This window comes from Myotis lucifugus, unplaced genomic scaffold (genome assembly GCF_000147115.1).
Source record: "Myotis lucifugus unplaced genomic scaffold, Myoluc2.0 scaffold_57, whole genome shotgun sequence".
In the NCBI taxonomy this organism is placed as follows: domain Eukaryota; kingdom Metazoa; phylum Chordata; class Mammalia; order Chiroptera; family Vespertilionidae; genus Myotis; species Myotis lucifugus.
Genome location: NW_005871105.1, coordinates 1,428,088 through 1,449,992, shown reverse-complemented (window position 1 = coordinate 1,449,992; position 21,905 = coordinate 1,428,088). Strand labels below are relative to the sequence as shown.

The following is a 21,905-nucleotide window of genomic DNA, read 5'->3' as shown; positions in this document are numbered from 1 at the left end:
GGGAGCTACGGGGTCCATACCTTCATATGGAAAAAAACTTACAAATCCTGTCAAAATCAACTTTATTCTAACTCTCAAAGGCAGTCAAAAGTTTACAATAACCAAGAAAACTTTTAACCAGGAAAGAGCTGGAATGTAGCAGGAGAGCTTTCTAGCAGTAAAATTTACCCCTACCCAATCCCCTCCCCAGTCTGGCAGCAGCCTTGGACACAAAATCTGGAGTTCCCACTATGAGTTCTTGGTTCCAAAAGGAGCTATGGAGACTTTGTTTTTAAGTAATTCTGCTTGCCTGTTTTGACCTGTCTGGGTGCTCCCTGAATAACTAATGAAAGATACTTGCCTTTGTTTTGACTAATTGGGTACTTTTCTCCTTAAGATCAACAGCTAGTTTCTCATAAAAAACCATAGAGGTCAGCCTGGCCGGCGTGGCTCAGTGGTTGAGTGTCGACCTATATATATTCTGTTTTTGTAATCCCTATTCTGCAGTGACATCAGCTCAATCCCCAGTGTGGGGCGTGCAGGAGGCAGCTGATCAATGATTCTCTCTCATCATTGATGTTTCTATCTCTCTTCCTCTCCCTTCCTCTCTGAAATCAGTAAAAATATATTATAAAACAAAAACCATAGAGGACAGAGGCAATGCAATTACATATTTAAAATACTAGAAGAAAAAAACTGTCAATCAAGAATTGCTATCTCCAGCAAAATTATTTTTTAGAAATAAGGAGAAAGTAAACGATACTCAGAAAAACAAAAGCTGAAGAAATTCATCACTAGTAGATCTGCTTTGTAAGAGAAAAAGAAGTCATTTAGGTCGAAATGAAAGGACAATAAACAATAGCTCAAAACCATAAGTAGAAATAAAGAACATTTAAAATAATTACATAAATATAAAAGGATGTATTATTGTATTTTTGGTTTGTAATTTTTCTTTTTCTATTCAAATTAAAGACAAATACATAAAGCAATAATTATAAATCTATATTAATGGGAACACAACTTATAATGATGTAATTTGTGACAATAACAACTTAAAGGGGGTAGGGCGGAGATGAATAGGAGTTTTTATATAATACTGAGACTAAGTTGGTATTAATTCAAACAAAGTTGTTATAAGTTTAAACTGTTAATTATACTTCCCAGATTAAGCATTAAGAAAATAATCAAAGCCCTAGCCAGTGTGGCTTAGTTGGAGTGTCCTTCCTATGCACCGAAGGCTCCAGGGTTCAATTCCCAGTAAAGGTACATATCCAGATTTTGGGTTCAATCCCCAGTCAGGGCGCTTACATGAGGCAACTGACCAATGTATCTATCTCTCTCTCCCTCTCCCTTCCTCTCTGAAATCAATAAAATATATATATTTTTTAAAATTCTAGCAAATCAGATCCAACATTACATTAGAAAGATCATACACCATGACCAAGTGGGATTTATTCCGGGAATGCAAGGATGGTAAAATATCCGCAAATCAATAAATGTGATACATCACATAAACAAATTGAGAGACAAAAATCACATAATCATATCAATCAATGCAGAAAAAGCATTTGACAAAATCCAACACCCTTTCTTGATAAAAACTCTCAGCAAAGTGGGAATAAAAGGATCATACCTCAACATAACAAAGCCTTATATGACAAACCTACAGCCAACATCATACTCAATGGGCATAAACTAAAACCATTTCCCCTAAGAACAGGAACAAGATAGGGATGCCCACTTTCACCACTCCTGTTTGACATAGTACTAGAAGTGCTAGCCATAGCGATCAGACAAGAAGAAATAAAAGGCATCCAAACTGGAAAAGAAGGAGTAAAACTGTCTTTATTCGCAGATGACATGATATTGTACATAGAAAACCCTAAAGATTCCTTCAAAAAACTACTAAACTTAATAAATGAATTCGGCAATGTAGCAGGATACAAAATTAACACCCAGAAATCTATTGTTTTTTTATACACCAAAAATGAACTCACATAAAGAAAAACTAAAAAAAAAAATCCCATTTACCATTGCACCAAAAAAATTAAGATACCTAGGAATAAACTTAACTAAGGATGTAAAAGACCTGTACTCAGAAAACTACAGGACATTGAAAAAAGAGACAGAGGAAGACATAAACAAATGGAAGAACCATGTTCATGGATTGGTAGAATCATCATCATTAAAATGTCCATACTTCCCAAAACAATTCATAGATTCAATGCAATCCCCATTAAAATAGCAATGGCATATTTCACAAACCTAGAAAAAACTCTCCAAAAATTCATCTGGAATAAAAAAAAGACCCCAAATAGCCACAGCAATCCTGAGAAAGAAGAACAAAGTTGGAGGGATCACAATACAAGATATCAAGCTATATTACAAAGCCACCATTCTCAAAACTGCCAGGTACCGGCAGAAGAACAGACATATACTAGCAGACCAATGGAACAGAACAGAGAACCCAGAAATTGACCCAAGCCAATATGCTCAATTAATATTTGACAAAGGAGGCAAGAGCATACAATGGAGTCAAGATACCCTCTTCAATAAATGGTGCTGGGAAAATCGGACAGATACATGCAAAAAGATGAAACTAGATCACGAACTTACACCATACACAAAAATAAACTCAAAATGGTTAAAGGACTTAAATGTAAGACGGGAAACCATAAAAATCTTAGAAGAATCCAATGGCACCAAAATATCAGACAAATATCATAGCAATATCTTTACCGATACAGCTCCTAAGACAATGGAAACTAAGGAGAAAATAAACAAATGGGACTACATCAAAATAAAAAGCTTCTGCACAGCAAAAGAAACCATCCTCAAAACAACAAGAAAGCCCACTGCATGGGAGAACATATTTGCCAATGCTATCTCAGATAAAGGTTGAATCTCCAAATTTTACAGGGAACTCATACAACTTAACAAAAAGAAGATAAACAATCCAATCAAAAAATGGGCAAAGGACCCAAGTAGACACTTTTCGAAAGAGGACATATAGAAGACCGAGAGACATATGAAAACATGCTCAAAGTCACTAATCATCTGAAAGATGCAAATTGAAACAACAATGAGGTATCATCTCACACCTGTCAGAATGGCTATCATCAACAAACAACAAGTGCTGGAGAGGATGTGGAGAAAAAGGAACCCTCGTGCACTGCTGGTGGGAATGCAGACTGGTGCATCCACTGTGGAAAACCATATGGAGATTCCTCAAAAAATTAAAATGGAACTCCCATTCAACCCAGTAATCCCACTTCTGGGAATATATCCCAAGAAACCAGAAACACCAATCAGAAAGGACATATGCACCCCTATGTTCATAGCAGCACAATTTATAATAGCTAAGATTCGGAAACAGCCTAAGTGCCCATCAGCAGATGAGTGGATTAAGAAATGGTGGTATGCCCAGCCGGCGTGGCTCAGTGGTTGAGCATCGACCTATGAACCAGGAGGTCACAGTTCGGTTCCTGTCGGGGCACATGCCCGGCTTGTGGGCTCAATTCCCAGTGGGAGGGATGCAGGAGGCAGCCGATCAATGATTCTCTCTCATCATTGATGTTTCCCTCTCTCTCCCTCTCTCTTCCTCTCTCTCTAAAATCAATAAAAATATATTTTTTTAAAAAACTGTGGTACATCTACACAATGGAATACTATGCTGTTATAAAAAAGAAGGAACTTTTACCATTTGCAACAGCGTGGATGGACCTGGAGAGCATTATGCTAAGCAAAACAAGACAGTCAGAGAAAGATAAATATCACATGCTCTCTCACACTGATGTTTCTCCCTCTGGGATATAATGAACAATATAAACTGATGAACAAAAATAGATCCAGAGACAAACAAACACTGAACAGAAAAGGCAGGGGGGGGGCGAGTGGGGGGGGGGGAGGTGGTGGGGTAAGAGATGCACCAAAGGACTTGGTTGCATGCATATTAGCATAACCAATGGTCACGGACACTGAGGCGGTGGGGCTTGTCCTGGGGGGCAGGAGTGGCAGGGGACGAGGGGTCAATAGGAGAAAAGGGAGACATATCTAATACTTTAAACAATAATAAAAAAGAAACAAAAACAAATAAAATAAAAATACTGCTACATACCCCTTTTTCTAGAGTAATTATTTAACACAGTAAGCATCAAATAAGCAATGACCACTATGAAGTATGGATTAAGAAAACATACTAGTAAATGACATATATTCTTTCTAATGTTTTCAAGCAATTACAGGCATGGCTAAACATAGCCAAATTTAAAAACATTACTTAAAAACTTAATTGTAAGTACATAAAAATGTAGTTATAATATAGTTTCTTTTCCAAAAGTAGTATTACTTCAATTGTGACTAATTTAAAGTACTTACTCTAAAAGAGGTGGAAGTATTTCACAGCTCAAAACAAAATCTCTGCATTCTGCATTGTCACCAGCAATATTACCAAGTGCCCAAACAGCCTCAGAAAAAGAAAAATATTGTTATAACAATATCGTAAATAAAATGCTCCCTCTTAACATGAGGTTTTAGTACAGAAGGAACAAAGTTTTCCAGATGTTAAAAAAAATGCTAGTGCCCTAGCTGGTTTGGCTCAGTGAATAGAGTATCAGCCCTCGGACTGAAGGGTCCGGTGTTCAATTCTGGTCAAGGGCACATACCTGGGTTGCAGGCTTCCTCCCCCGTGCAGGAGGCAACCAATCAATGTGTCTCACATCGATGTTTCTCCCTCTGTCTCTGCTCTTAACTTGCACTCTCTCTAAAAAAATCCATGGAAAAATATCGTCGGGTGAGGATTAACAAAAAAATTAAAAAATGCTAGTAGGACAGTAAAAAAGAAAACCTTTAAGTGTTATTTAATCAAACTGAAGGACAGTACATTTTTAAATTTTTTCTGACGTACTACTGAAATGTTTATACTATTCTATAAAGAAATACCAAATCTTCAAGAGACAAAATATATCTATTTAGTGAATTTTCCAATTACATATACTAGAAGTTTGCTCCTATTACAAGGATTCCACTCACTGGGAAGAAACTGATTTGTAAAAGAAGGGAAAGTCAAAGCATAGAAAAGTTAGGGAAAGCTAATAAGAGAAATAGCTTGGACTGATCCTTGACAAAAAGTGTAGAATCAGTCCAGGTTCATTATATTTTTTAAATAAATGGTAGTAAGAGATCAAATTCTTCATTTGTTAAATTTCAATTAGATGAGAAATTATGCAAATGTGAATTATCATTTTATTATATTCTCACGCTCCCACAGAGGGAGCGCCGCTCAGCCAGAAACCGGGCTCACGGCTGGCGAGTGCAGCCACGGTGGCAGGAATGGCCTACACAGGGGCCTCTAGTTTTATTATATTCTCACTTCATATAAGCACAAAAGTAGACATAAGTTACTTTTTCAATTGGGAAAATTTTATAGCTAAGATTTAAAAGCATGAGTTAATATCTTTAACATCTACTTTAGTGTGTGTATGTATTTTTAAGAAAACTCTTAAAATAATGACATTTTCCCTCTGTGAAGTCTAATATTCTGTTGGTGAGGATATCAATTGATATAACTTTTTGGGGGGTCAACTTTGAAATATGAAATAAAAACTCTAAGAAGTTTTCTATTGACAGGGTAAAGTCATTTTTCCCTAATAAAATAATTATGAGGCATATAAAAACTAATATATAACGATGTTATCACAATATTAATAATATTAATAAACTAGAAATAACTCCAATATATAATTGAGAAACAGATAAATTTCTTGAATGGATGAATAATCAGTAAAATTTTCTTTGAATATAATTAATTCCATAAGAATAAGCTCCCAATATTAGTGTTAAGTGGGAAAATATAAATATATATGTGATCAATTTGCATTAAAAGGATTTAAAACAAAATACCAACACATTTTATTTTGTTTGGATGACACAAATTTTATGTTTAAAATTTTCCTCGTACAACAACTATAAGAATTTATTCATAAAGTTTATTTTTAAATGGTTTTATTCTAAATCATGTAATGTTTTTAAAAAGGATCAACAAGCCTGACAAGTGTGGCTCAGTGATTGAGCATCGACCCAGGAACCAAGAGGTCACGGATTCGGTTCCTGGTCAGGTTGCAGATTCAATCCCTAGTAAGGGGTGTGCAGAAGGCAGCCGATCCCTCTCCCTTACTCTCTCTCTCTAAAAATCAATAAAAACATATTTTTTAAAAAGAAACAACAAAATAATATATGTTCTTGCAAAGAATAAGGAGTCAGAACAGCACAGGTTTAAAATTTGGTTCAGCCATTAATGTGACTTTGGGTAAATTACTAACTTTCTGGGTCTCAGTATGCTCTTTTATAAATGGGTATCGTACTTCCTTATAGCTGAGATCACATTTATAAATAACCAGGATGATGCCTGAGACAGTTAATTTTTCTTTCCAATTTGACATGATGAAAATCACTGTATTTTTAACAAATGCAATACACAGGAAAATTAGTAAAAATAAAATTCAAATCATAATCACCAGTGGGACTTTCATGAGAAAATTAAAAATCTAATAAATATAACAGTTCAAATAGAAACTTACCTGTTCTTGAACATCTTCATGCTCTGAATTTAGAAGTTTGATAAATATTGGAACAGCCCCTGTTTCAATCACTACCTTGGTATGCAGAAAAGTTCCAGACGCTATATTAGTTAATGCCCATGCAGCCTCGAACTAAAGAAAAATAAAAGTAGAATAAATGAAAGCACCAAAGCAATGTCAGAAAAAGAAAGAATGGAAGAAGAGTGGAAGTAAAGACTTAGTGGGACAAGTCTGAGATATGGACAGCCTTATATTTAATAAGATTAAATTTGAAATCAGATTTCACAGAAAAAAATAAACCTTAATTAAAAAAAAAGAACTCTCAATCTGGGAAAATAAGAACTGAGAAGAATATAATAAAAATTTACAACTAATGAACCATAAGTGAACACATTTGAATTTACAATTCACAAAACTCTTAATGTCTATTAGAGAGCCAGATGTTCTAAAGCAAGCAGTTAAAATTAATGACACACTACTTAATAGAAAATATATATATATGAAAACTTAGAACTATATAAAAGGTAGTTTTGTTTCCCTAGTGATCATCTAGTCCCAACCTTCTCATTTAAGAAATAAGAAAATTAGAAGTTCAGAGATTTAGGTGATTTGTTCAAGGTTAAAGAGTTCACTATTGACAAGGCCACAAGTAGGACCTGTGGTATTCTTTTAAGCAGCAGAGCCTGAGAAGTTAGTTAAATCAATTCACTTAGAGTCTGTATATACTTATATGTTGTGGATTTATAACAAAAGCAACTGAGAAAATTCAATCCATGTCTCAAAAAAAAAACACAAAAAAACTAAATGACCTGCAAATCCACAGTCAAACTAAGGAGTAACAATTAAGTTATTAGGAATGACTTTATAAACTTTTCCCAAAATTACTAACAGTTCCTAGAAGACAACCATGACCATGGTAAGACAAGTGACACCACTTTTCCTTTCGTTGCCAAGGACTCAGGGAAGCTGACAATATATTCAGTACTGCAGAAGCTGCTTTCACTAGAAACTTCAATCATGTCATTTCTAGAAAGCAATTAAGAACAAAAACTATATAGAACTCACTTGTAAAGTACAATTTTCATTTCTTTCAAGAAATTTCACAAATCTCTGTACAACTCCAGGTTTCTGTATAACTTGATCAATTGGTGGATTAGGTTCTAAAAATTTAAAAAAATTAAGTTATTACATAGACAAAAAGAGACAATGATCTGGTGTCTGTCAATTAACAGGCACACAAAATAATTCTTTCTTGGGTTTCACTGACCAAGTTTAAAATTCTAGCTGGATATAATTGAAGAAAACATATGTTCTTATAATTGCAATGTTTACTGCAAAGTCAATTCTTTTTCAATAACTATAATAAAAAGAAAATTTAGAAAAAGGGAGGTGAGGGTAGGTGGGAGTGGGCAAAGGGGGGAGAAATAGGGACAGAAAGAGACCATGCTTGGGGCAATGGGTGCACGACGCAGTGTGCTGATGATGTTTTATTGAGCTGTACACCTGAAACTTGTATGGTTCTGTGAACCACTGTCCCCCCAATAAATTCAATTTTAAAAAGATGAAAAATAGATAAGTGAATAAATAAATTTATGTGTACAAGTATTTAAATTTCATAAGTTGAAGGCTATTAAGGAGTTCACCTTTACAACATGGGAGCTACTTCAATCCAATATTCAAAATACCAACTGAGAAATAATGTTCCCACTAATTCTTTATAATCATACCCAAATTTCCAGGGATGTCTCCATATTAGCCATGAATTGCCTAATGTCTCATTTTCTCAGGGTACTATTTATTATTTACATAAATGCTATTGGACTATCTAGAATTCTTGATAAATTTTCATGAAATGCAGAGGGCTTTTGAGAATCATAAAATCTTTAAGAAATTTTAAAACAAAGACATTCAAAATTAAACATATCTCAGTTACTCCAATCTAAGTACCAAGAACTCTTTCTTTTCCCTTACTTCAGCAAAAGGTAGACCCTAGGCTTCTCCAGGAACTTCTCTGTTGATGCTCCTTCAGGTTGGTTTTCTCCCTGTTATCTACTTTCTTTCTAGAAAATTTACCTGTTAATTCACCTGTCCCTTGTGATTATCATTTGTGATCATCTACAAATCTAACCCCCATAACTGAATCCTTCTCTCTTAGATTCTAGACCACATCTTAAGTGTCTTTTGGCCCATTTCTTATTCCCAACTTCTTTAAAATGTCGCATAACCAAAACCAAACTCATAATATCACTGCTTATACCTTCCCCTTGCCCTGTACCCACTACCCAAATTTGTCTATTACTTAGTAATCTGTCCATCTATTATTCACAGAATAAAAAATCTCATTTCTACTTTTGACTCTTCTTTTTCTTCTGAATTCTTGTGTTTGGCTGCATTTCCAATCATAAATAACTCATATACACATGTTAAAATATTGTATTTAATCAGTAATAAATAAAGTGTAGCCATAAAAGAGCAGTATAAATCCTGTCATAATATAGAAAAAAACCTCTATTATTACATTTTAAATCAGTGTAAATCTTAGAAATCATGTTCTCAATTGTTAAGAAAGGTTTATTTAGGAATGGATTTCTTTCTCTCTTCTCTTCTTTTTTCTACAAATTTTCTGTCCTTTTCATTTGTTCAAAAACTAGTTTATTTCTGCCAAATCAGTAAAGCCATAAACATAAAGTTTTGTTTGGGTGTTCTAAATGAAAAGTCTGAAATCTTCAAAATGTAAATTCTAGACCCTAGCTTAAACTATAATTATAGCTATAAAACATCAACATGATAAAACAATACATATTATTAATGTCTTTACCCTCATCTTTAAAAAACTAAAACAAAATTATATGGTGGTAGTTACCACCTTCACCTCACTAGTTTTTTCTCTTATTAAAAAAAACAAATTCTAAATTTACTCTCCCATTTTTTTTAAAGGGACAAAAATTTTGTCTTGCTCTTTTTATTTGAGGGGAGAGAAAGGAGAAGTTGACAGAAGGAAGAACCCATAGGGTTTTCTGGTTATAGGGTGAGAAATGTGGGTATTGAGACTGTCAGTTATAGCTAAATATATAGAGAAATAAGTACATAGATAAATAGACATAATAGATATAATATAAATAGATAGAGATTTAAGAACATAAATATGATCTCTTCCTGGAAAATAACTATCATTACTTTCATTTAAATGAAAGCAATTAAAGTGCAGTTGGATCATCAGCTAATCTCTAACAGGTATCATGAACTACTATTAACTCTTACATTGGTGTTATATTAATTGACAGAATAATAGCCTATATTATCTTACAAAGGTGATCAACTATTATAGAGAAGACTTTAGTCAATATGGCAATCCTATCCTATATAATAAAAGCCCAGCGACCGAACAGCAGAACGACCAGAATGACCGGTGGACCAGTTGCTATGATGCGCACTGACCACCAGTGGGCAGATGCTCAATGCAAGAGCTGCCTCCTGGTGGTCAGTGAGCTCCCACAGTGGGAGTGCTGCTCAGCTGACCAGGATGAGCAGCGTTCCCACAGTGGGAGCAGCCACTCAGAGGGTGGGTCCATAGCAACTCGGCTGACTGGGATGAGTGGCTGCTCCCGCAGCGGGCCGATCCCCACAGGTCACAACCCCCACCAGGCCTCCTGTCTGTCTGTCTGTCTGTCTGTCTATCTATCTATCTATCTATCTATCTATCTATCTAGATCAGGGGTGGGCAAACTTTTTGACTCGAGGGCCACAATGGGTTCTTAAACTGGACTGGAGGGCCGGAACAAAAGCATGGATGGAGTGTTTGTGTGAACTAATATAAATTCAAAGTAAACATCATTACATAAAAGGGTACGGTCTTTTTTTTTTTTTTAGTTTTATTCATTTCAAACGGGCCGGATCCCGGCCTCGTGGGGCCATAAGGTTTGCTCACAGCTGATCTAGATAGATAGACAGACAAGAGGCCTGGTGCACAAAATTCATGCACTCCATGGGGCAAGGGGTCCCTCAGCCTGGCCTGCGCTCTCTCACAGTCCAAGAGCCCTCAGGGGATGTCCAGCTGATGGCTTATGCCCGTTCCGTAGGGAACGGGCCCTAACCCCTCATTTGGACATTCTTAGAGCTGCTGCGGAGTCGGGAGAGGCTCCTGACCCTCCCTGCTCCACTTGCCAGCCATGATGGTGGAATTCGGCGTCACAGGGCTTCCCCTGTGGGAGCGCACTGACCACCAGGGGGAAGCTCCTGCATTGAGCATCTGCCCCCTGGTGGTCAGTGCACATCATAGTAACTGGTCAACCAGTCGACTGTCTGCCCCCTGATGGTCAGTGCACGTCATAGTGAGCGGTTGAGCAGCCTTAGCATATCATTAGCATATTACACTTTGATTGGTTGAACGGCCAACTGGTCGACCGGATACTTAGCATATTAGGCTTTTATTATATAGGAGGAGGATATATATATAAGCCTAAGCGACTGAACAACTGAATGACTGAACAACTGGTCAAGTGGTCGCTATGATGCGCACTGACCACCAGGGGGCAGACGCTCAATGCAGGAGCTGCCCCCTGCTGGTCAATGCGCTCCCACAGCCAACCTCCTATGACACCTCCTCCCGGCTGGCCCCGATCACCAGCCAGGCCAAGGGACCTGGCCTCTAGTATAAACATAAGTACAATAGCAGGTATCTGCTTCAGCATTTAAAACTAAGAGTCCTCCACTACCAAAAAGCTTTGGAGAAATTTCTACAAAACTAGGATTTAAGAAAGAACAACTTGTGATTTACATCTACAAAAGTGGCCATGATAGGGAAGTAAAGAGGATATTCTAGCAAAATGTCACTATTATAGTTTAAATCAGAGTTCTAGTTCTAGCTCCTTTCCCATATTTCCTACAGTAATGGACCAAGTAAAATGACAGTAAACCTAACATTTTTCTAGGCCTAAAAGATTTGGCAGGAACTCACAACAAGCAGTAAAAGAAAGCACCTATAATTCCTGCTATGTGCCAACTTGGGCAAGCATAATCTGACTATAAAGAAACAGAAAAAAATCACTGGCTCTATGAAAAAGATACTACAGTTTAAAAGAAACAGAATACCATGAGGAATAGGGCAAATGAGGATAAAATATTAAAACTAAAGAATTCAATGGGGAAGTTGTGGTATAAAAACACTGTAGGCATAGTCTAACATTCTTAAACAGAATTAAATCTAAATGAATCCTATTAATTCGTTTTAATATAATGCATATATAAAAAAGAAATCTTGAAAGAGAATATGATAATGTAAAGTACTTTTAAATATTATCCTGATTCAAAAAATAATCCCAATTTCAAAAACAAAAATTGTGGAGTATGTTGAGGAAGAGGAAGCTGTTCTTGATTATATAAGGATTTCCTAACATTTCTAAACCATACTAGCTTTGCAGAAATGGAAAACAAAAGTTAAATGTATCTATAAACAAGAACTACAGTAAGAAAGCAAAGGCAAACGTCTTGTAATTTATGCTGACCTGAAAATAAAATTTCTTTTACTCCTCATGTAGAACTAAATTCTGTCTCTCTTAGGAAGATAAGGCAGCTAGCCAAGAGCATTTTCAAAATTTTTATCAATTCATATATACAACTCAGTATAATTGGAATTACTAATTCTATAAATTACATAATTAAAACACAAGGGTTAAATTTTTATTTAATAATAAATTTTTATAAACTCAATATAAATTAGACAAATAACAGAGGCAAATTACAAAGGTCAAAAATTAAAGAAAAATATTCAGTTTAAGCACTCAAAAAATGCTACATAATGAGCTACTATTACATGAGTATTTTTTTCTTTTTTACAATCATGCTGTTAAGAATATAGTGAAATGAATACTTGTACAAACTAAAAATGGAGTGTAAATTAATACACTGGTTATTCCCTTTAATCCACAATTTCACTTTGTGAATTTATATGATGGAAGTGTTAGGTTGTACAAGGATTTATGTAGCTTTGTTTAAGATAATCAAAATGTAAAAAAAATTAAATGTCTGATTTAGTGAGTTATTTTATATTCATATTCTGATGTTATGCTGCCATTTAAAAAATGTCTGAACAAAAATGTTTCTATAACTGTTTCTTGGCAGTGGGAATAATGATTTCTATATCTGCTTCTGTAATTTTTCTGTTTATATTAGCAAATATTCTATAATCAACATGTGTTACTTTGATAATATGTTTTAAAAATTGACTTTATTTAAAAATATATTTTAAAGAACAAGACCCTTCTAGCAAAGAAAAGTACTTCAAAATATACCTCATAAATAAAAACAGTACTACAGAATATTGTAATATCAAATAAGTATATTGAAAACAATTCTTGCCTTTAGAAAGCAGCTTTCTAAATTTCTGTGTCGCTGTTAGTTGTTGATCAGCATTATTAGAAAAAATCATCTGAACCATATCTGCGGTAATAACATCGTCCTAAAACACAGAAAAGAAAATATAATTAATTTCATTTAAATACTTTACATGGATAACATCCGAAATACTGTTGAAGTATAATTTGAAATAAATTTTTATAATATCTACCTCTGGAATGGGTACAGTGGAACTGACATCTGGATCCTGGATAGGACTTTCTGGCATAGATTCATCACTTCTGGGCAAAGAGACATTTCTGCGTTTAAACAGCTGTAATAAAGAGAAATCACTCTAACATTGAGTTTTCCATAGAACAGTGAATTCCCACGGAATTATATTTTTTGTGTAAGTGAACAAACAAGCTAATAATTTTTAAAATTATTAAAAATTCTGAATATTTTAATAATTTTATTTAAAATTATTTAAAATTCTGAATATGTTAATATTTCCCAATCATTATATCATGAAGACCTAAACTGTCTTATGAGAAGTTAAATACTTTCTGGACTAGGTTAGCTCTTGTCCTGTAGACTGTGTTGGCTGGGGCGGGGGGGGGGGGGGAATCAATTGGGGGAAAAGAAGACAAATGTAAAACTTTAGACAATTAAAAAAATAAAAGAAAGAAAGAAAAAATAAAAATAAAATTGGTTTTTATGTCAAATTAAAAAAAGGCTAGTCTCATGAGTAGAATACACATTTATAATTTATAGCATTTGTGAAAGCACATTATGACCACACTAGATTATGAGATGCCTAAGAACTTTTCCAAGAAAATCTTAACTAAAAAGTAAATATTACATGGGTGAGATAATGTGGTATATTAACAGTTAGTGTATCAGATTAACAAGGAATAGAGAACTCCTCTAATAAAAGATGGCCCAATGCCTATTAACTCAGGATAAAAATTAAAGAAGAAAAAAAAAAACAAGAGAGAGAAGGAATGAAACATGATGAGGTCACTAAGGAAAATTTAAAGGTACATTTCATAGGTCACCTCATCATGTAAGAACCCCATGAAATAACATAGGCAGTGTTTCATCCTTCTCTGTCAGATGGAGAAGTTGAGAGACAACAGATTTCTCTAGCTTGTTCAACATTATAGTTTGTTCAACATCGAATAAAGGTCAAGCTGAACATAAAACCCATTTATTCAGGCTCCAAAATCTTTGTTCCTTTTATTCCAACACATCAACTTCATGCTATGCCATCCCTCTCCTTTTCTTCTACTCTCTCCTCTTTAACACTTTTCTTCCTCTTCCTCCTCCTCCTCCTGTTCCTCCTCCTCCTCCTTCTCCTCCTCCTCCTCCTCCTCCTGCTCCTCCTCCTTCTTCCTCATTCCATTCTCCATTTCCCACTCTTTGGCTTCGTTTCTCTTTCATTTCTCCTCTTCCCTCTCCTGCCCTCTTTTATATTCTGTTTGAAAGTCAAAACCAGACTGATGTGGGCTAGCTGAGGGAAGATCTCCTTGATCAAACTGTCCCTGCTTTAGTGGTGTGAATCAGCAGGACTACCAATTTCAAAGAAGCATATCGGAAGGATTGTATTTATAAATTATAAACTAGGAAATGTAGAATATCTGGGTTGCAATGGAACTTCAGTAATTTCTGGTTCTTCCACTGAGCAGTTGATCTCCCTTAGTCCTAATAGTTGAGTCTGTGAGGGGCAGAGTGCTAGCAGCCAAGGCAGCAAGAAACACCTTCCATGAGAAAAGAGTAAGAGAGAAGTAATACGGGTTTTTGTAAACTGACAGCTCTTGCAAAAAGTTCCAATGTTGTTTCTGTCTGCTCCTGCCCATTTCTGGGAGGGTCAGAGCAAAACAAGACCAACTAGGAACATCTGTGTATGAAGCATAACAAAAATTATATGTACACATATGTGACACAGATGACACAGGAATGACTTTGTTGATGGTGCTCTGCAATTACAGTGTTGGAAGAATAGCTAGGAAGTGGAAGATTGGACAGAAAAGTCATCCTAAATACAGTATTTCCATTCTTCTTTCTAAACATGAAATAATGAACTTTCCATTTCCTTATTTTGTTAATGCTTCTTTAAAATAAAGCATTTAAGATTTCTATTTGAAACTATTTTGGGAAATAACTGGAGCATGCAATCACTTGAATAACATACTGAACATTTAGTCCCCATCTCTCCAGAGCTCTAGAATTGTCCCTTTTGGAATTTGCAACTCACGTGTGCATCTGGTCCCCAAAGACCAATGCAAAGCCAAAAAAGATAAAGGTCCTTGGGAGCCTTTTGAACATTAAAAACACTGGATCTGGGGACAGGACAATTCTAGATTCTGGTTCTAAGACCTGCCTTTAGTAGTACTTTGTGACCTTGGGGGGAAATAGAACGCTTGATTTCTCTGCAGTTTTCTCATCTGCAAGTGAAGAGACTGAACTAGGATAAAAGCCTATGATTTTATGATACTGTAGGAATAGTCTGTTTGAAAGCCCTAAAATGCTGAAGGAAATGTGGCAGGACACTTAGGTAGATGGAATTCACTTTCTAGTTTATCTTGCATTGACTTTTATAGTAACACTAGAGGCCCAGTGCACGAAATTCCTGTAGGGGGGCAGCCCTCAGCCCAGCCTACACCCTTTCACAATCCAGGACCACTGGCTCCTAACCGCTCACCTGTCTGCCTGATCGCCCCTAACTGCCCCCCCCGCCAGCCTGATCACCCCTAACTGCCTCTGCCTGCCGGCCTGATCGCCTATAACTGCCCTCCCCTGCCGGCCTGAGCGCCCATAACTGCCCCCACTGCTGGCCCGTTCGCCCCACACAGCCTGCTGTTTGGTCATTTGGTCACCCCTCACTGCCCCCCCTGCCAGCCTGGTCGCCCCCAACTGCCCCGCCCCGCCCCCCGTGCCAGCCTGGTCGCCCCACGCAGCCTGCTGTTTGGTCTTTGAGTGAGGGCGTCCTGACCAATTTGCATATTCCTCTATTATTAGTATAGATCAGTGATGGCGAACCTTTTGAGCTCGGAGTGTCAGCATTTTGAAAAACCCTAACTAACTCTGGTGCCATGTCACATATAGAAATGTTTTGATATTTGCAACCATAGTAAAACAAAGACTTATATTTTTGATATTTATTTTATATATTTAAATGCCATTTAACAAAGAAAAATCAACCAAAAAAATGAGTTCGCGTGTCACCTCTGACATGAGTGTCATAGGTTCGCCATCACTGTATAGATTATAAAATAACACATTTTTTTGGTATTTAAAGAATGACTGATATAAATTGCCATAATAATGTCCCTTTACTATTTTCATCCTGGTTCATTAACTGTCATTTAAGATACCAAATTACTTGTAAAAATTTTTTTAAAAAAAAAAGGTACATTTCCTAAGTCAAAATTGAGGGTAAAAAAGTTATTTTTTATAGCTAAATAAACACTGGTCTTCTTCAATCTGTACACAGTTCTCTTTCAAATAATTAATTCAACAGAGTTCTCTTTTTTTAATACCTATAATACAGAAGGGACTGTGCTAGGTACTATATATAGGGAGATGACAAATCATAATCATATTTCTAAAACAGGCCTTTTTCTCTACTTTCTTCATTGTTAGTCCTTTTCAAGTGTTTGTTTGTTTTGTATCCTCACCTGAGGATATTTTCCCATTGATTTTTAGAGAGAGTGAAAGGGAGGGGGAGAAACAGAGAGAAACATGGATGTGAGAGACACACCTGGATTGGCTGCCTCCCGCACATGTCCCTACTGGGGCCAGAAATCGAGCCTGCAACCAAGGTACATGCCCTTGTTGGGGAACTGAACCCTAGACCCTTCAGTCTGCAGGTCAATGCTACATCCACTGAGCCAAACAGGCTAGGGCTTGACACATTCATTTTAATTCATGTATGTGAAACCCACATCCTCCTTATTATTTATAAACTAGAGGCCCGATGCACGAAATTCATGCAAGGGGTTCAGCCCCTGCCACCACCGCAGCTGCCTCTGCCTCGGCTTCCTCTGCCTCGGCCCACGCCACCGCAGCGGCTGCCTCTGCCTCGGCCCCTGCCCACCGCAGCTTCATCTGGAAGGTCGTCTGGAAGGACGTCCGGTCTAATTAGCATATGAGGCTTTTATTATTATAGATACTTCTAAATTTAAGTATATCTTAGAATGAAAAATGTTGAGATGTACTCTTTTAAAAGATTTTCAAATTACTTATGTCATATAGATAAAGTTCAAACACAGAAGGCTAAGAGATTTGGATAATGAAACTACAGGAGGAACAGTATGATTAGCTTAGAAAAAAGACTATAATTAACTTAGGGGCAAAAGCTATGAAAACCATAAAAGCAACAAATTAATATAATTAATGTTATTTTAGAAGGCAAATTTTACAGTAACAAATGGAAGTGATCTAAATAGACTCAAAAGTAAAAAATTTCTTTAGCACTAGTGTAGAAATATAATTAACATAATATATTTATCAATAAAACAGAAAAGCTATGCCTATCAGTGATTAAAAATAGCACAGGATTCTGAAACATGAATTTGCTAATATTATTTCTAAAGTCCAGTAAATTAAAGAATAGATTTATCTATATTCAATTTCCTAAAACACTTTTCATTTAAAATTCTCTAAAAATTAGCAACATAATACAACTTTTAAAATCTGCATATAATGTTTTTGTGTTAAGCATAATTAATTATTTTAAAACACCTACCTGTTCTTCCCTTTTTTGTTTTCGAAGCTGTATTCCTTCTTCTTCTCTTCGTCTACGCATCTCTTGGGGATTTAGGGCTTTATTCTTATAACTTTTCATTCTATAGTTATCTTTCCCTGAATAAGCCATGGCATCTTAAGGTTGGGAGAGAAAAAAAATGGATACTGATATTTCTCAAACATGAGATGTTTACCCTACAGCAACTAAATTCAGGTTCACAGATTAAATAGTCCAATAAAACCCATTCTGAAAATTATGTACAAAGAACACATTCCCACACTTCCATATCAAATTTGAGCAAAATGACCTAATATTTTAGCACTAAACTATCAAACAAATAACAGATTCCGATCTAAACACAAAGTCATTACCCTAAGTTCACTGATTCTAAGGTGCATGCCCCATCCCTGGTATTTCAACCTTTCTGACGTGGGATGCATTTTAAAACCACTGTCAGCCAGGAAAAATCATGAAATAGTTGGGTAAAAAACTTCTAAATTACAGCTTCTGGCAAGATCAAGAAATAGCCAGCAATGAAGTGTCTTATTTCCAATGGACTATGGCATTGGGCTTCAATAAGCTCACCTCAAATATTTACTGCAGGCTGGCTTCTTTCACTTACTTTAGCCTCTGCTTAAGAAGTAAGGCCACACAGGCATGACTTGAGTCATGACTGCAATACCAGATTTCATTACTACAGTATAATTCGTTCTTTTTAAATACTGAAATGCTTGTATATTTTATTTGGAAGTTAGTCTTATTACAAATGTATTTTAAAACATTAACATTTTATAAGCATATTTAAAATGTTTATTTTATATAAATATGAAATTTTATATTTGCAATACATGTAATAGTTTTACTTTTAGGAAAATAATTATAAATACTTTTTAATAATAGTATTACATTGATATTTTGATATCTGAAATGAATACTAAATTACTGATATTATAACCTATCCTGGATTTACACATTAAAATATGAGTCTAATACAGGGTTTCAACTTGAATTTAACATGAGATAATTAATGTCTGTTTCTAACATTAGTCTGATGAATTTTGATAATATACCCATTCTCTCAACCAGAGAGAATGTTGTGATCAATTAGCACTTTGGAAGTAAACACAGAGAAGAAAAAGTTGACATTAACTGCCATCCCTGATGTAGAAGAAATAGACTATTCAACTGGCAAATTATACTGTAAGAGGTAAAGTACACTAAAACATCTGCATTAAACCCTGTGAGAACATAGAAGACACAGCAACAAACTGTGCGTGGGGGGCTCTGAAAGTACTCACAGTTATCCGCTCTTAAAGGATGAATAAGAATTTCCCAGGGAAGGAGATGAAAAGAGAAAAGGGAAGGAACAAGCATTTCAAGCAGAGGGAATGTCTGTAAAGACAGTTCTTGAAGAAGCCTGACATAAACACAAAACGGTAAAAAACTGAGTGTGCCTGAATAAGAGAACATATGGAAGCAGGAGCAGGAGATAAAGCTAGAAAGGTAGGTAAGAACACGTATGGCTCCTGTGATCTGGAAATGGATTCAATAATTAGAGGCTAGTGAACATAAAGAATACTTAATTCAATAACTCATGTTGAAGCTCAGTTGAAGATCAGTAATGATCTCTGATCTCCATTTTTTCCCTCAAGGGACTATGTTCTTATTAATGACACAGAATTTTTATATATGAAATAAAGAACAATGCTAAACATTGTTATTAATAAAGCTTGAACGAGTTGTTTCTAATGACAAATATGTGTTGGTGCACACACTATTTCTGAAATCAATTCATTAAATATATAAATAGGGATTTGGGTGGATTATAAATATACCTTAATTGCTATTATACATGTGTTAAATTCAAATACACAAAGTACCTTTTAAATCATTCCAAAGTCCTCAGCCCATTCTGTTCTACCTTTAGCTCCACCACTATTTACCAGTGACCTAATTATCAAGTCTGATGTCTCGTATGGCACTTAGCTTATTGTAGACTCTTATACAGGGTGGGACAAAAGTGGGTTTACAGTTGTTCATATGGAAAATAACACAATAATTAATAAATAAGAATATAAGAATAAACTCGTGTTTTGAATATTCACAATTGTAAAACTACTTTTCCCCCCTCTGTATGCTGAATAAGTAGAAAATACTTCAGCAAAGTGAAATGTTCACAGCAATAATCCTATTAAAAATATTTATCTCCTATACAAAAGGCGTTATCTAGGTAGGCCCTTGACCTGTAAACTGTTTTGATCACTTGTAGGTCTGTATACAAAAAATACAGGGTTGGGCAAAAGTAGGTACAGTTGTGAGTACAAAAAAGTTTATTCTTGTCTTATTATTAATTACTAGAGGCCCAGTGCACGAAATTCATGCACTGGTAGGGTTCCTAGCAGCTGCCAGCCGCCTGCCACAGCCAGGGCCTCCCTCCCTTCCCCTGGCTGGCCCCACCCCCTGGTCAAACTCTCGGACAACTCCCAGTTGAGGGGACAATTCGAATACTACGCTTTTATTATATAGGATTATATTATTTTCCATAGAAGCAACTATTAACCTACTTTGTCATCCCCCCCCATTTGTACATTTATCCTCAGTATGTTTATTTATATACATGTAATGTTAGCCTAATAAACTATCCCATTACAAAATCCACAAATAGAAAACAATTTTAAAGTAATAGTTTTAAAAGGTAATCTAATGGAAGTTCTAATATTTTCTCTCCACATCTAAATGAATCACTTGTGCCTCCTCAACACATACAACAGACCAGTAATCTAGGTAATCACATTAAAACTGTTTTACATAAATATGTTAACCAAGTTAAAATCTAGCTCCAGCACTGATATATCATCGATTCCCTTTTCTTCTACAGTACTAACTTCTTGCCTGCGTCTTCACAGCAGTTTAAAGAGGACGTAAAGCCTAAAGAAAATCAGCTCTCAAGGTTCCTCATTCAAGAGGACTGTTTCGTTCTCTGGAAAAGAACTTTGAATCCTATGCTTTAAAGGCTGCGGTCTCCTGCAAGTTATTTCAAATGTAAGAAACGCTATTCAGGCACTCTGACGTTGCAAAACAGAGGAATTTCTTCCGTCATAAGCTTCTTTTTGGCCCAGCTCTGTGAAAACCTGTGTTGAGGTTGGGCACATCACTGGTACCTAACGTTTTCCTAACATCTATTAAACGGAATGTCTTGTACCCACAAGCCTCCCTCTCCATGGGCTTGGGCGCCTGTGAGTAAGATGACAGGATGGGCACAAGGCGGGCAGCGGGCGGCCACAGCCCCTACACCCGCACCTAAATCAAAAGGACAGAACCGTCTCCTTTTACCCAGAAGTAAGTGACTTTCCTGCAGCATGAGAATCATGCAGTGTTGTAACGGAGACGTCAAGCCAGAAGCGCTCTTTCTTGTGTGTGTGTGTGTGTGTGTGTGTGTGTGTGTGTGTGTGTGTGTGTTAACGTGTCCAAGAAGTTCAAGAGTAAATGCCAATGTCATTCCTTTCGAGGCGTCACCGCCCCGTTTCGAGCTCTCGGACCCCTTCCCCTCTCGGGCAGATGGAAGACACCACTGGATGTTGGTGTTCGGAGTTGCCAGCTGAGCATCCACGCCGCCAGAGGAGCCGGACGAGCCCTTCCTCCCCGGCACCTGCGCCCCAGCGGCGGGGCGAGAGGGGGCGACGCGCGGGGCCCAGGACGCAGCCGCCGTCCTCCGTCCGGGCACCGGTGCTTGTCATCAGCCGCCGGACACGGGCGGACGCCGAGCCCAGGAGGGAGCGGCCACCTTGGCCAGACCCCGTGCCGCCGAGGGAGGAACCCGAGAAAGCGGGGCAGACAGAGCGCGGAGGGTGCCACGGGCCGCCGGGGCGCTCCCTCCCGGGACCCCCCGGCCGCCTGGGAGGATCGGCGCCGCGGGGCCAGGTCCGGCCGGCACGCCCCCGCCGCCGACCCCTGGGAACCTGCGGGAACCCCGGCGGGGCCGGCTCTGAACCTTCGCGGGGAAAAGGTCAATGAAGACGGCGGCGCCGGGAACCCGTGGCTCCCAAGGGACCAGCCCCAGGGCTCAGGAACCGGCGGGGCCGCGCCACTTACCGGTTCACGGGGCTCCGCCCGCGCCCGCACTGCCCCGCTCCGGCTGCGCGTCGGCTGCGGGTGACAGCGGGGTCGCCACTCCGCCCCTAGCGTCGAACCGAGCGACCCGGTTCGCAGCTCAAGATGGCGGCCACCTGCGCCCCCTCCCCGGGACCCCGGGCCCGGCTCCCAGA

At 37.4% G+C, this 21,905-nt stretch overlaps 1 protein-coding gene across 1 annotated transcript in view; it reads right to left on the bottom strand.

Moving 5' to 3' along the window:
* KPNA5 (karyopherin subunit alpha 5) overlaps positions 1–21,790 on the bottom strand; it is a 39,367-nt gene extending 17,577 nt beyond the window's left edge. The window contains exons 1-7 of the mRNA XM_006089193.3: positions 21,733–21,790; positions 17,641–17,774; positions 13,123–13,224; positions 12,915–13,014; positions 7,623–7,717; positions 6,558–6,689; positions 4,357–4,445 (exon numbers count right to left, since the gene is read on the bottom strand). Coding sequence (XP_006089255.1) covers positions 4,357–4,445; positions 6,558–6,689; positions 7,623–7,717; positions 12,915–13,014; positions 13,123–13,224; positions 17,641–17,769 — 647 coding nt within the window. The 5' untranslated portion in view covers positions 17,770–17,774; positions 21,733–21,790. The remainder of the gene's footprint in view (positions 1–4,356; positions 4,446–6,557; positions 6,690–7,622; positions 7,718–12,914; positions 13,015–13,122; positions 13,225–17,640; positions 17,775–21,732) is intronic.
* Positions 21,791–21,905: the final 115 nt, after the last annotated feature.